The sequence below is a fragment of the Lagopus leucura genome, unplaced genomic scaffold (genome assembly GCF_019238085.1).
Source record: "Lagopus leucura isolate 7727_CA_CO unplaced genomic scaffold, USGS_WTPT01 Super-Scaffold_100002, whole genome shotgun sequence".
NCBI classification, from domain to species: domain Eukaryota; kingdom Metazoa; phylum Chordata; class Aves; order Galliformes; family Phasianidae; genus Lagopus; species Lagopus leucura.
In genome coordinates, this window is record NW_024962263.1 from 75442575 (window position 1) to 75456571 (window position 13997).

General features: G+C 36.6%; 1 protein-coding gene across 3 annotated transcripts in view; it reads right to left on the bottom strand.

Annotated features, from left to right (window-relative positions):
• CSMD3 (CUB and Sushi multiple domains 3) overlaps window positions 1-13997 on the bottom strand; it is a 539260-nt gene that overhangs the window by 232493 nt on the left and 292770 nt on the right. For all 3 annotated transcript variants that reach the window (XM_042869066.1, XM_042869064.1, XM_042869063.1), the window contains one exon: window positions 13849-13961. In XM_042869066.1, the coding sequence (XP_042725000.1) occupies window positions 13849-13961 (113 nt within the window). The remainder of the gene's footprint in view (window positions 1-13848; window positions 13962-13997) is intronic.

Here is a 13997-nt window from a genome sequence, read left to right on the forward strand (position 1 = left end):
AATCCATTTAGAGTACACTGACACATGCTAGTTCGTGGATAACATTAAGCTGTGTGGTATGCTCACTATGCTGGAAAGAAGGGATGCAATTCAGAGGATATTTAACAGGATTGAGAAGAAGATCTGTACAAAACTCACGTTCAACAAGGCCAGGTGCAAGGCCTTGCTGGGTAATCCCCAGCACAAATACAGACTGGGCAGAGAATGGATGGAGAGTAGTCCTGAAGTAAAGGACTTGGGGATTTTGATCAATGGAAAACTCAGCATGAGCTGGTATTTTATGGTTGCAAGCCAGCTGCATCAACAGAATTGTATCTAGAAGGTCAGGGGAGGTAAATCTCCCTCTCCACTCTCATGAGACAGTACCTGGAGTACTGCAACCATCACTGGGGTCCTCAACATTAAAAAAAAAAAAAAATCACAAATAAAAACATATGGATCTGTTGGATAGAGTCCAGAGGACAGCCATAAGGATGATCAGAGGGATGGAGCATCTCTCCTGTGAAGACAGGCTGGGAGAGGTGAGGTTTTTCAATCTAGAGAAGACAAGATCTCAAGGAAGATGGGGAGAGATTTTTTTTTTATCAGGATGTATAGCGATAGGACAAGTCATAAATATAAGCTCAAGCTTGACGTATTATATTTATCAAAATCATGGTAAAGAAAATCATATTAGAGTACTGCCTTACTGGATAGTAGGGGAAAACACATAGACCAATAAACTAATGCATTCCAGAAAATAGCAGGTCTTCCTCTTCACCTCCAAAAGAAAAATACTCCTTTAGCAACCGCCAAAAATGATACCTATGAAGAATGCACTCCTTGGAACTCTTTAGATACATTATGGTTTCTAACAGATGAAAACATATTCTGAAAAAATAAAACATTTTAAACCAACCAGAAAAAGCATAAGTGCTTCAAATTACACTTCATAGAATTCTGTTACAGTAAGTTTTACATAGCTCCCTACAGTTCATAGGTATACAATTTAAATAAACTGAGATTCCTAAGACTCAATGAATTAAATTCACTGATTCACGAGACTGATTGTAAGATGTGCATGATATAGTTTGGGAGATTAAGTAAGAAAAAAATGTGTGCATGCCTGTTGGAATCTAAATAAAGCCTGAAAATGGACTAGAAATATATAAAATGAAAGACAGATAGAGAAAGGATGTAATATTATCATAGGTTGATTCTCACTGTCACTTATAATTTTGCCAATGCATATGTCCATTCCCTACGTGATGAAAAAAGAAAACACGCCTGACAAGACTTATGTTTGAACCAATTTGGAAATGTCTACCGCATACTCTGTTCAGGGGAATCTCTGTAGACAAAAAGAAAAAATATAATATTCTAAACTTTGATATATATATATCAAAGTTTAGAATCTGCATTTGAATTCTATAGTTGGAAACTTTTGTCTATTTGAAGATTGACTGATATTGGAAAAAGGTGGAAAAAATCAGACTACTCATAGCAGATGCCATTCTCCCACAAGCAAGTTCAACAAATAATGCTGACAGAAGGATATCCTTATACAATTATTTACAATTATAAATGCTATTGTTAAGTACAAACTCACAATGGCAGCACTGAAAAAGCTAAACTTTTATTAGAAAGAGCTGAACAATGAAAATGATGATGGAATCTCTAAAACGGTTTGGAACATTTGGTCAAAACCGTTCAGAATTGAAATATTCACTTCATCACTGGTTATCTCAGGAACATCCCTAAAAGTATCAATGTAATGCACGCTAAAAGTTGTGAATAGAAATACAGTAACAGTAGAATATAGGAAAATGAGAACAGAAAAAGACTGGTGTTTATCTTAGATCGTTTCAGATGAGATCTCATGAGACATTAACCACTCAACTTCTACTCAGTTGTAGCTGAGCAATTCTTACATAGAGTCAGGACTTTTCTGCTTCTCATGTTGCACTGCTAGCAAGTAGGCTGGGGTGCATAAGAAGCTGAGAGGGGTTAGAGACAAGGAAACTGACCCAAACTGACCACAGGGTCCAACAGCCTGTGACCACACAATCACACAGAACTGTAGCAGTTGGAAGGGACCTCTGAGGATCACCAAGTTCAACGCCCCTGCTAAAGCAGGCTCTCTACAGAAGTTGAGCAAGAAAGCATACAAGCAGGTCTTCAACATCTCCAGAGGAGACTCCACAATCTCTCTGGGCAATTTGTTGCAGTGCTCTGTCACTCTCACAGTGAAGTTCTTCCTGATATCTGTATAGAACTTCTTGTGTTGCGTTTTTTGCCTATTGCCCCTTGTCCTGTTGGTACACAGTACTGAAAAGAGCCTGGCCTAAGCCATCTGCCTCCCATCCTCTAGATATTTATAAACAGTGCTGAAATCCCCTCTCAGTCTTTTCCATTCTGAAAAGTCCCAGGTATCTCAGTCTTTCCTCACAAAGGAAATGCTAGAGGTCCCTATGTATCTTCGTACCTATTCACTGGATTCTCTCTAGAATTTTCCTTTCTTGTACTGGATATCCCAGAACCTCAGATGTGACCTCATCAGAACAGTGGGGGGAGGGGGAGAGGAGAACCTCCATCTGCTTGTTGGCCACGATTTTTTTAATACACTGCTGGCTCATGGCCAAGCTGCTGTCTATCAGGTGTTTCTCTACAGAGCTTGTTTCCAGTAGGCCAGCTCCTCACTTGTACAAATGCAGGTGTAAAACAATACACTTGCTCTTACTGAATCTCCAAACAACTCTCCAGCCTCCAGCACAGACTTTTGGTGTGCCAGCCACTCCTCCAAGCTTTGTATCGTTGATGAAAGTGTTGAACAAGATCAGACCCAGTACCACCCCCTAGGGAACATCACTAGCTACAGGCTTCCAATCATATTCATTGCCTCTAAACACAATCCTCTAAGCTCTGTCACTCAGCCAATTCTCAACCCACCTCAATGTCTATTCACCTATCCCAAACCTTTAAGTTTACTTATGATAGTGTTATGGGAGAAAGCGTCAAAAGATTTGCATAAGTCATTCACTGCTCTCATTCACATTCAGTCATTCACAACATTCACTGCTCTCTCCTCATCTACTCAACTAGTCGTGACATAATAGAAATTACCACATTACCACATTGGTTAAGTATGATTTTCCCTTCATAAACCCACGTTGACTACTCCTGATAATCTTCTTCACTTCCACTTGCTTGGTGATGACATCAGAATAAATTGTTCTATTAATGACATTGTGCCCCACTTTCTCCTTATCTGAGAAAAGGAGGAGGAAAAGGGGGACTTTTAGAGTGGAGTTTATCTTTCCAAGAAACTGTTGCACATGCTGAGCCCTGGAAGGGTCTGAACATCTGCCTGCCAATGGGAAGTAAGTATTTAATACCTTCTCAAATTTTGCTTGTACATGTAGCTTTGCTTTACCTAGTAAAATGTATTTACCCAGGAATTATCACCCCATCCCACCAGGGAGATCAAGTGAAGGGCTGTGTGGTGCTTAGCTGCATGCTGCGGTTAATTCACAATTTTACAAAACCACTCAACATCCAATTTTGATTGTTTACATCAACTCCACTAATTGGAGCTTGATTTTCGTTTGTAATGCCCCTTATCAGCTATTTATTATTTAAATGAAATTACAGTTACTTGAAATTAAATCTTAAGTTAATTTTTATAGAACTATTGTCCAATTTTACATATCATATTAGACATTTTATTTCACAGAAAAAAAAACTTCAGACAACCTATATGCCCTAAAAAAAAATGAAGCTTAAAACAAAAGAATGAAAATGGAAAAAAAAAGAACAGTTACTTAATTTTCTTTCCTACAACCATAGAATCATTTGAGTTGGAAGGGATTCTTAAGGGCCATCTAGTCCAACTCCCCTGCAAAGGAACAGGGAAATCCACAGCTAGATCAGGCTGCTCAAAGCCTTGTCCAGTCTGACCTTGAATGTCTCCAAGGAAGGGGCATCCACCATCTCTCTGGGCACTCTATTCCAGTGCCTTACCACCCTTATTGTAAAATTTAGGTCTCTGAATCTCTAAAGGACTTATCCCAAAATACTAAAACTGTATTGCACTAAAAAAAAAAAAAAAAAAAAAAAAGATGAATTTTGGATGCAAAGGAAAAGTATACTTGAAATACTTGAAATATGCAAAGTAATCTGCTTGTTAAAAGAAGTTGCTGTGGCAACAAAAACTGTTGTCACTGAACTACAATCATATTGTTAGCACATCAAGTATATTACTAGTAGTTCATAAAGTTGGCAAAGGGACTGAAGTTACAGGAATTTGCAGCTGCACTGAGATCTGATCACCCCATGATCCTATGGGTCTAGCCTCATATTCAACTTGTCTCAAAACGCAGTGCTAAAATTGATGAAATCTTCACAGTCTTCCCCCTGTGTCAGGGGAAGCCAGAGGCCAACTCTATTATTCTAATAGCTCTGCATCAAGAAAGAATATTTATGTTTGTCTACTAAGCTTATGAGACAAGGTTTTGGTAGTGGAGAGCTGCAGGAGTACCCTATGTGAGAAGAGCCCAGAAGATACCCTATGTCAGAAAAGAACATGTTCTAGTAGGCTCCAACAAGGACCTGTTGCATCCTAGAGCTGAGCCCTGAGTGACTCCGGTTGCACTTCTGTGAGAGCAGATTTAAAGCAAGAGTAAACAACATTGCACAACAGCAGCTGTGAGTGAGAAAATGTATCATAAAATCACAGAAAACCCTGAGTTGGAATGGACTTGCAAGGATCATCAGTTTCAACACACATCTTCACATTTGACCACCACAATTAAAACCATATGTCTGAAAATATTACCCAATAAGGTTGGGTACCACTGCCCTGGAGAAAACATTCCAGCGGCTGAATATATTCCTATTACAGAATCTTTTCACAGAATCACAGAATGTTAGGGATTGGAAGCAACCTTGAAAGATCATCTAGTCCAATCCCCTTGTCAGAGCAGGGACACACAAGAATGCATCCAGGCAAGTCGTGAGTGTCTCCAGAGAAGGAAACCCCACAATCTCTCTTGGCAGCCTACTCCAGTGTTATGTTACCCTCACTGTGAAGAAAGTTTTCCCAATATACATCCTGAACTTCCCTTAAAGGAGCTTAATGCCATTCCCTCAGGTTCCATCAATGGTCAAGATTACTGCAAGAGATCACTGGTCAAGATGCAGAGAGAGACAATTACGAAAGACACTGGAGTCAGTGCAGAAGGAGGGTACAATGTGCTCCAGGCATACAGCAGAAATTCCTATGAAGCCTATGGAGCAGCACATGGTGGAGAATGTTGCCACCCTGCAGGGCATAAAACACCATGTGGAGCAGACCTCCATATACAGTCATGGAGGAGCCCACATAGATACGTAGATTTGGCTTAACAGAAGCCACAGCCGATGGACAGCCCCCACAGGAACAGCTCCCAGGTCAGAGATGTAGCTCAGACTGTAGAACCCACAGTGGAATAACCATAGGGACACAAGCAAAAATCAATGTGCTCCTTGAGAATGGATATAATGTTATAGACTCAAACTGGAACAGCTCCCTGAAGAGCTGCAGTCTACAGGAAAACCATCTTGTATCACTTTGTGAACAACTGCATCTCATATTTCAGAACCACATTGAAAATAAGGAAGAATGATGATGAAATAGCTGCAGATGACAGAGAATTATGCACTGATGGCCACTCGAGCCAAGAAGGTAGAAGAAGGTGAATGAGGGGAAGTTGTTTTTAGTTTGTTCTTAGCTCTTACTACTCTAGTCTGTTATGAACAAGTGACAAATTAACCTCCCTTATACTGTGTCTGTATTATTCATGACATGAATTGCTGAGTGGTCATCGTGTCCTTATCTGAACCCATGAGTTTTATTCATCACATCTTCTCCCCCTGGATTTTTGAGTATGGGTAGTAATAAAGTTACCTGGATGAGTTTAGGTAACATGCTTATCAGTGTGAAAACATCAGTCTAGCATTGATCACTTTGCTGAAGTATGTAAAAAAAAAAAATAATAAAATACAATTAATAAATGCACCATTAAACAAAAAGAAAACATCCTTATTATGATTAAACAATGCTTTTCCAAAATTATTGCAACTAATGGAAATTTGGTAAAATATCTTTGTAAACAGATGATCCAATTCACAGATAACTAAAAACAGTAGTAGATCTAAATGTATTTATCTTGGCTATATTACAGATTGAGAAAAAAATTAGTAACACTGACCAGATCGTCCATGGGGACAAATCCAAACAGCTTTAATCTGATAAAAAAAATAATTCCTAGGTGACAGTAAATCCTATCTTTCAAAATGTTTAGGCAAACGGGGCTATTTGTTTCCTGAGACAACTTCATTTCTTTATTTAAGATTCTGGCCAAGATTTTTCTCTTACTGTTGAAATTAATAATAATAATAATAATAATAATAATAATAATAAATAAATAAATCACACTTTAGAACAAAGATGTTATAAAAATATTTTAAGTTGACTTATTAAAAATGGAGAAATTGCTGCACTTTTGTAACACCTTTGATCCAGTTGTAGGAAAAAAGAATGAAAAATATTCATGGAAGAGACAAAGACAAAATGCTCCATTAACATTTCTGCTTAATTTTTCATGATTTTGAAGAAAAATCACTGCAAATAAAAGGCTCATGTGACTAAGCATCATATAGAAAGCAGAGAGAAAAGTAATTGTTACTAGAGAAAACAAATTAAAAAAAAAACAACAGTATTTTACTCATTTTAATCACAGTTCACATGCTGAACTATAGCTTTCATTAGGCTACTGTAAAAGGAATGAAACAGGAACTAAAGAAGCTGTAGAAATCATGGGGAAAAAAAATAATAATCCAAGTAACAGTATTTCTGCATTCAGCTCTGGGGCATACAGCATAGGAAAGTTACAGCAAGTAAGTCCAGAGGAGGGCCACACAGATGATTAGAGGAATGGAGTACCTCCCCTATGAAGATGTGCTGAGAGAGGAGAGTTTGCTCAGTCTAGAGAAGAGAAGGCTCTGAGAGACTTCATTGTGGCCTTCCAGTACTTAAAAAATGGCCTAAAAGAAAGATGGGGAGGAACACTATAAAGAGGTTTGTACCGACAAGAAAAGCACTAATTGCTTTAAATTAGAAGAGATTTAGGTTAGATATTAGTTATTCTTTACTTTGAGGGTGGTAAGGCACTGAAGCAGATTGCCCATAGAAATTGTGGATAACTCAATACCTGGTACAGCTCAAGGCCAGGTTGGATGGGACACTGAGGGAACTGACTCTGGCCATTGCAGGAAGGTTGGAATGAGACGATCTTTAAGGTTCCTTCCAATCCAAAACATTCTGTGATTCTATTAACAGCCAGTTGAGTAAAATGATAACATAAAAGCCAATAAAGATTACTTCTCTTGATACACTACTGAAGTGATACAAATTGGTAGATTTCCCATCTCTAACTGTACATCTTAATATGATTAATTTCTAGCCCAAAATAACATTTCAGATAAGTAAAATAGAAAAAAGAAAGCATATAGAGCAAATCATTCCAAAATAAGAAAAAACTGTACAACTTTAAATGCCCCAAAAAAGAAATACATAAGAAAAAAGTACTAATAAAAGTACTTTGAAAAAGATATTGGCTACCTTTCTTAAAACCTCCACTGGGATTATATATCACTAGGAAATATATCACCCATAGCTGTGAAGTGTAAAATTGTTGAAAGTGATTAAAATTTGACCCACCATCTGTCTTTCTCAAAACCAGACAATTACTGATTTAATTGACTTGGCACATTATACATTGCTGTATATATGTCACACAAGACCAAGTGATTTGATTTGCACGAAGTTGTCAGAAAGATGCCTTGAAGGTTGCAGATAACTTTTTTTGGTGGTTCTATTTCAGAAGCATTTTTATTTTGGCAAAAACTATGCCTAAGTCCTACATACCATTTTAGCTTTTAGATTTTTAAATACATTATTAAAGTAGGAAACAGTGGACCATACTATTAAAGCAAATGTCATTTATTTATTAGATGGTGCCCACACTTTCATTTTCTGAAGCCTGTGGCTGGAGTATCAGGCCTGCTTTAACTTGAAATAAAAAGTTACTTTTTAACAGAGCATGCAGTGACTTCCTTATGCTCAGGTACTAGTCATTTATCCGGCTTATAAATACACTAACACAATGAATATTTTTAGGACTATTTTCCATTTAATTCTTCTGTTCCTTCCTATATATTCACATGGTTCAGACTGAAGGGATTTGGGATGCAATTCCAAATTTGTTGTGAAACAACTGAATGAAATGGAAGACGCATTAAATCACTAAGGGGATTAGTCAAAGTAATGGCCATTAAGTTCAGTGTCCTTGTTCAAACTAAAGTTAATACTAAATGACATGGCAACTCAACATAAAATTCACATTGTTCAGCAGATAAATTTCAAAGCAGAAAAAATCTTTGGCCACACAGCAGACGCAACTCCCGTCCACAAGAAGAGTAAGGAGGATAAAGACCTGTCAGCCTGACCAGGTACCAGGAGAGGTTACGAAACAGATCATGTTGATTGAGACCACAGAGTAGATGCAAGACAACCAGGAGATCAGGCCCAGCCAGCATGGGTTCCTGAAAGGCAGGTCCTGCCTGACCAATTTCATCTCCTTCAATGATCAAATGATCTGCTTGGTGAATGAGAGAAAGACTGTTAACATAGACTACCCAGACTTCAGCAAAGCCTTTGATACTGTCTCCCTCAGTACTCTCTTGGGGAAGCTGGAAGCCCATGATTTGTACATGTAAACACTTCGCTGGGTAAAAAACTGAGACCAATACAAAGAAGTATACAAAGATCAATGCTGGGACCTGTACTTCAGCCAAAACAACCCCAGTCAACATTACAGGCTTCATGCAGAGTGGCTGGAAGACTGCGTAGAAGAAATGGACTATGGGAAGTTGGTCAACACATGGCTGAACATGAGCCAGCAGTGCATTCAGGTGGTTAAGAGGGTCAATAAGCATCCTGGCTTGTGTCAGAAATAGTTAGCCAGCAGAACCAGAGAAGCAATAACCCCTTTGTATCCAGTTCTGGTAAAGGTGAACACCTCAAGCACTGTGTTCAGTTTTGGGACTCTCATTACAAGAAAGACATTGAGGCCCTGGAGCATGTCCAAATGAAGCTACTAAGGAATCTGGAGCACAAGTCTTATGAGGAGCAGCTGAGCAAACTGCAATTATTTAGTCTGGAGAAGAAGAGGCTAAGAGGAGATCATATTGCTCTCTACTTCTACCTGAAAGGAGACTGTGGTAAGGTGAGGGTTGGCCTCTTAGAGAGAATGGCCTCAAGTTGTGCCAAGGGAGGTTCAAGTTGAATATTAGGATGAATTTCTATTAGAAAAGAGTGGTCAGGCACTGGAGTGGGCTGCTCAGGTAGGTGGCTTAGTCACCAGTCCTGAAGATGTTCAAGAAACATTTAGACGTTGTATTAAGAGACATGGTATAATGGGCAATATTGACGGTAGGTGGAGGACCAGAATAGAGAATCTTGGGGGTCTTTTCCAGCCCTGGTGACTCTATAATTCCATTCAATTACTCTTTTTGGGTTTGATTACCAAGAGCTTTTAATTAAACATGGTAAAGCAAGAAGTATGATCTACATTTTCATTGAACAAAATTAAAATTTCATGGGAGTCACATTCAAATAAAAATTTCTGTGATTATTTCTCCACTAACATCAGGATAGTTGAAGGAAAAGGATCATTAAGTGTATCTTTTAAAAATAATTATATTTTTAACCAAAACTATGAAATAGAATGTGAACGAATATTAAATTAAGACTTGAGGAAAAATAATGTCATTTCATAGATTAATTGGAAGAATATTAAAAAATAATAACACGCAGCAGTGAGAATTAAAATCAGTAAGAAGCCACAAGATCCTTGAAAAAAAAAAAAAAAAAAAAAAAAAGAAAAATGAAACTCAAGTGCCAATTTATTGCTGCACAACAACTGCCTATATACCGTGACACGTGACCACCCTCTGAACCCGTGACCTGTTAAGCACCACCCAGAACCACCTGTAACAACCACCCACACCGAGTACTGCCCACAGGAAGATTTCAGGTAAAAACACAAAGGCGAAGTAGAAATAAAGGACACTGTTTTGTTTTCTAGGAACAGTCTTCTAAACTGAAGAACCGAATTATTGTCATCAATTTAGCAAAGATAAAATAAAGGTTTCTCAATACTGAAAACAGTTTCTGGACAAAATATATTTTCAACATGAAAAAAAATCATATTAACACATCCTGACTAAACATCTAATTTGGAACCTTAATTATCAGTTCTCATCATTATTATGAGCTGAGAGTTGTACTGAAAGATTACATAGTTAAAACAGCACCAAAAATTCATCACAAAAAGCTCAACTGCAGTTGCAAAATAGAGTTCTTTTTTATTATTATTAACCTGTTATTTTTAATTTGTAAAACCTTAACTATAAATACAGCTTCTGCAGACTTAATTGTTCAGAAGTATCATTTTAAAGGAGTTAGGAAAAAAAAAAAAAAAAAAACTTGATGCAACACCTCTCTCCATAAAGAACTGCTGAATCATTTGAGTTAGAAGGGGCCCTTAAAAGTCCCTAGTCCAGCTCCCCTGACAAGGACTAACAAGGATTAACAAGGACTTCTACAGCTAGATCAAATTGCTCAGAGCCTGGTCTAGCCTGATCTTGAGAGTCTCCAAGGAGGTATCCACTCTGGGCAACTGGTTCCGGTGCCTTACTACCCTTATTGAATAAGTTTTGTGGTGTTTTTTGTTTTGGTTTGTATGTTTTTAAACAAAATAAATCTCCCTCTTTTAGTTTAAACCTATTTCCCCTTGTCTTATCACAACAGACCCTCCTAAAGTGTCTGTCCCCTTCTTTCTCATAGTCCACACTTTAGACACTAAAACACTACTATCAAGGCTCTCTGTAGCAAATTATTTACTTACATTTGACTTTTCCTTGGATAATAAGTCTGTTTAAGTACATACATTCCTAGTCAATTTACTGAATAGTCTTGATTAAGATGAGATTGCAGGTGGGTAGAAGAGCACTAATCTTTTTATTCAAACTCAATTGAAAAACATATTTGGAGACAGTAAATTTCCTGCCTCTCAGCAGTACAAGGAACAGAAAATCCATTCTAATAACAATTGTTAATTATTAAAGAATGGGGTGTTAAAAGATGTCCTTGAACAAATTAGTCTCTTCCACAAAATAATCAAAAGGCATCAGATGCAGCTAGTAGAACCAACACAAACAGAAGGAGATACTACCCAACTGTAACTCCTCTAACATAAAAGTTTTGAAATAGTAGAAGTGCACATGGGCTTAAGTGCAAAAATAGACAATGCCATGGGTGAAAAAGTTATTGAAGCTTTAATGATAGTAAGTAGACTTGACTTAAGAAACCTCTGTAATGCAAACTGTATTCCAGTATTCCAGAGAAGTATAATTGTGTAGTTACATGCTCTCTTTTCCATATGTAACACTTAGATAAATAAATATTTAGTAAGACTCTATTCATGCATCACATACATCCAAACAACATAAGAATGATAAACAGGAACACTTATACTTCCTGCCCAGTGCTCTGAAATAGTTTAATAAAGTGTTCAGATAATACCGACATATAGTGTCTCAACTGAAAATGCTTGCAGTGAGAAAGTTGTGAGCCATCAAGCAGAAAGATTAGAGAGTAAAATAAAGAATGCTGGCAAAAAAAAACTTAAGCAGGAATGTGTCCTGGGTGTATGTACTGGATGTTATTTTAATATATTCAAGAGATGCAAAACAGGAATGAGATTGAATTACAACACTTGTGAATAAAACTTTAAAGAAAAAAATTGAATCAGGTATAAAAGAAGTTGTGTTATAGTTTTGACACATCTATTGGCTAGTGATGTTAGACAAAAAATTATAAGGAACTTAAGCTTTATAAATAGATAGTTATATCCATATCTGAGTACCTGAACTAATTATGAGACATCAAAGGTTTAAAATCATTCATATTCATTAAGGACTGACATTTTTGACATTACTGTGAATCTTAGCAGAATTCTTTTGGTAGAATCACTGCTCAGAACATGAGGATACAACAATCCAACAGAACCAGACTGCTCTTATGGTTAAATACGCATTTTCTTATTCATCCTCCCAGCCCTGCCTGAGCTGATAATTTCCTGTTCATCAGAGGAATCAAATGAGACCTAAACAAAAGATCAGCTGATGGGTGGACCATGCAGAGGATAATGAATTTGTTTCAAGATCATACACAGAGAACAGTGGTCAATAGCTCAATATCTGAATGAAGTTCAATAATAAGTCATGGCTCTCAGGGAGTCAGTACTTCTACCAAAGTTCTTTAAACATCTCCACCAGTGACACTGACAGCAGGATCAAATGAACCCTCAGTGAGTTTGCAGATGACACCAAGCAGTGTGGTGCAATCAATACTTGGGGGCCATTATGCCATACAGAGAGACCTAGACAGACTCTAAGAATTCTAAGAATAAACACAACTCACAAATAAAATAAGACAGAGTGGTACATTTTTAAACAATAATCTGCCCCTTAAAAACTAGAATTCTTTCAGGAACTCTCAAATAAAAACACATGAAAGAAGCAAGTATTGGGTTGTGCAAATTAATTCAACTTCAAATACAAAAAGCTTCCTTTCCCACGTTGTCGTGGTTCACAGTTTGTCACATTATCAGCAATATACTTTGACAGCCAAAAGAAGTTGAAGACATAAAGAAATGGCAACTCATTTGGTAGAAGTTGATCCTCAATAAGCCTATCCATTCTATCTGTCACTCTAAAAATATGTTCTGGGGTTCTCTCGTGCTTTTGATAGGTACAGTTCTTTCCTAGTTTCTGAACCTATTACTTTTCCTCATTTCATTCCTCTTTTGCAGTTATACAGGAACTATGTACCTCAGTCCTTGTTTTCTAAATTACTGTTGAATTAATTTTGTTTATATAACTTCTCCCTTGCAATAACTAAAATATTTCTCTTACCTATCTTTCCTTTGTATGATAAATAACTTAAAAATACAATATACAGTTAACTTCTAATGCATATATTTGCTGGATTAACTTCTGCTTTTTCTCTTTGTTACTTCGATTAATAGCTATCATAATGTCTTGTCAGCAGGCAAGGACAATGAACTTTAAAATTTGTTTCAAGAAACTCATGCAACTCTGTCAAAGATAGTATAAAAACACTATAGTTGTTCTAGAATAATTCAGAAATATATACATATGCTATCTTAAGATTTCCATTCATAATATAAGAAAATTATACACTTCAAAAGCATCAAACAACTATTTAACAATAAAAAAAACAGTACTGTTAGGTTAGTTTCGCTTTGTCTTCACCCCAAACTCATAACTAATTTCAATTCTTAATTAATTCTCTTTTTGAATTCTTCAATTCTTTTTTTTCCTATTGTAGCAGTCATTATTAATTTTCAAACACATGCAAGAAAAATGTGCTTTCTTTGCTCAACTACCAGTAAATAATCACAACATTTTTTTCTAAAATACAAACAATAACAAAAAAAAACTAAATGACAAAAATTTAGTTATTATGAGGATGCACTTACTAGAAAATATGAAATCTTACATATCATAAGACTTTTAAAGAGAAAAAGTATTTTTTGTATATTTTTCTACTCTATTTAATTCTCATTGTTTTTAAAATCAAAAGAATTGGGAAAAGAAGGAAAATATAAAAGAATAGCATATTATAATATTAACATAATCTTGACATTAATTATAAATTTTCTTCCAAAAATATATACTTACCTTTGTAATTAATCTTAAAACCAACTGATCCCACACTTTCATCCGTCTGAAGATGCAACCACATCTGATTGCTCATGCTTACAATTAAGTCTGGTACAAAACTTCCCGTTAGCCTACAGATAGAAAAAGAAACCCAGCGAATGATTAAA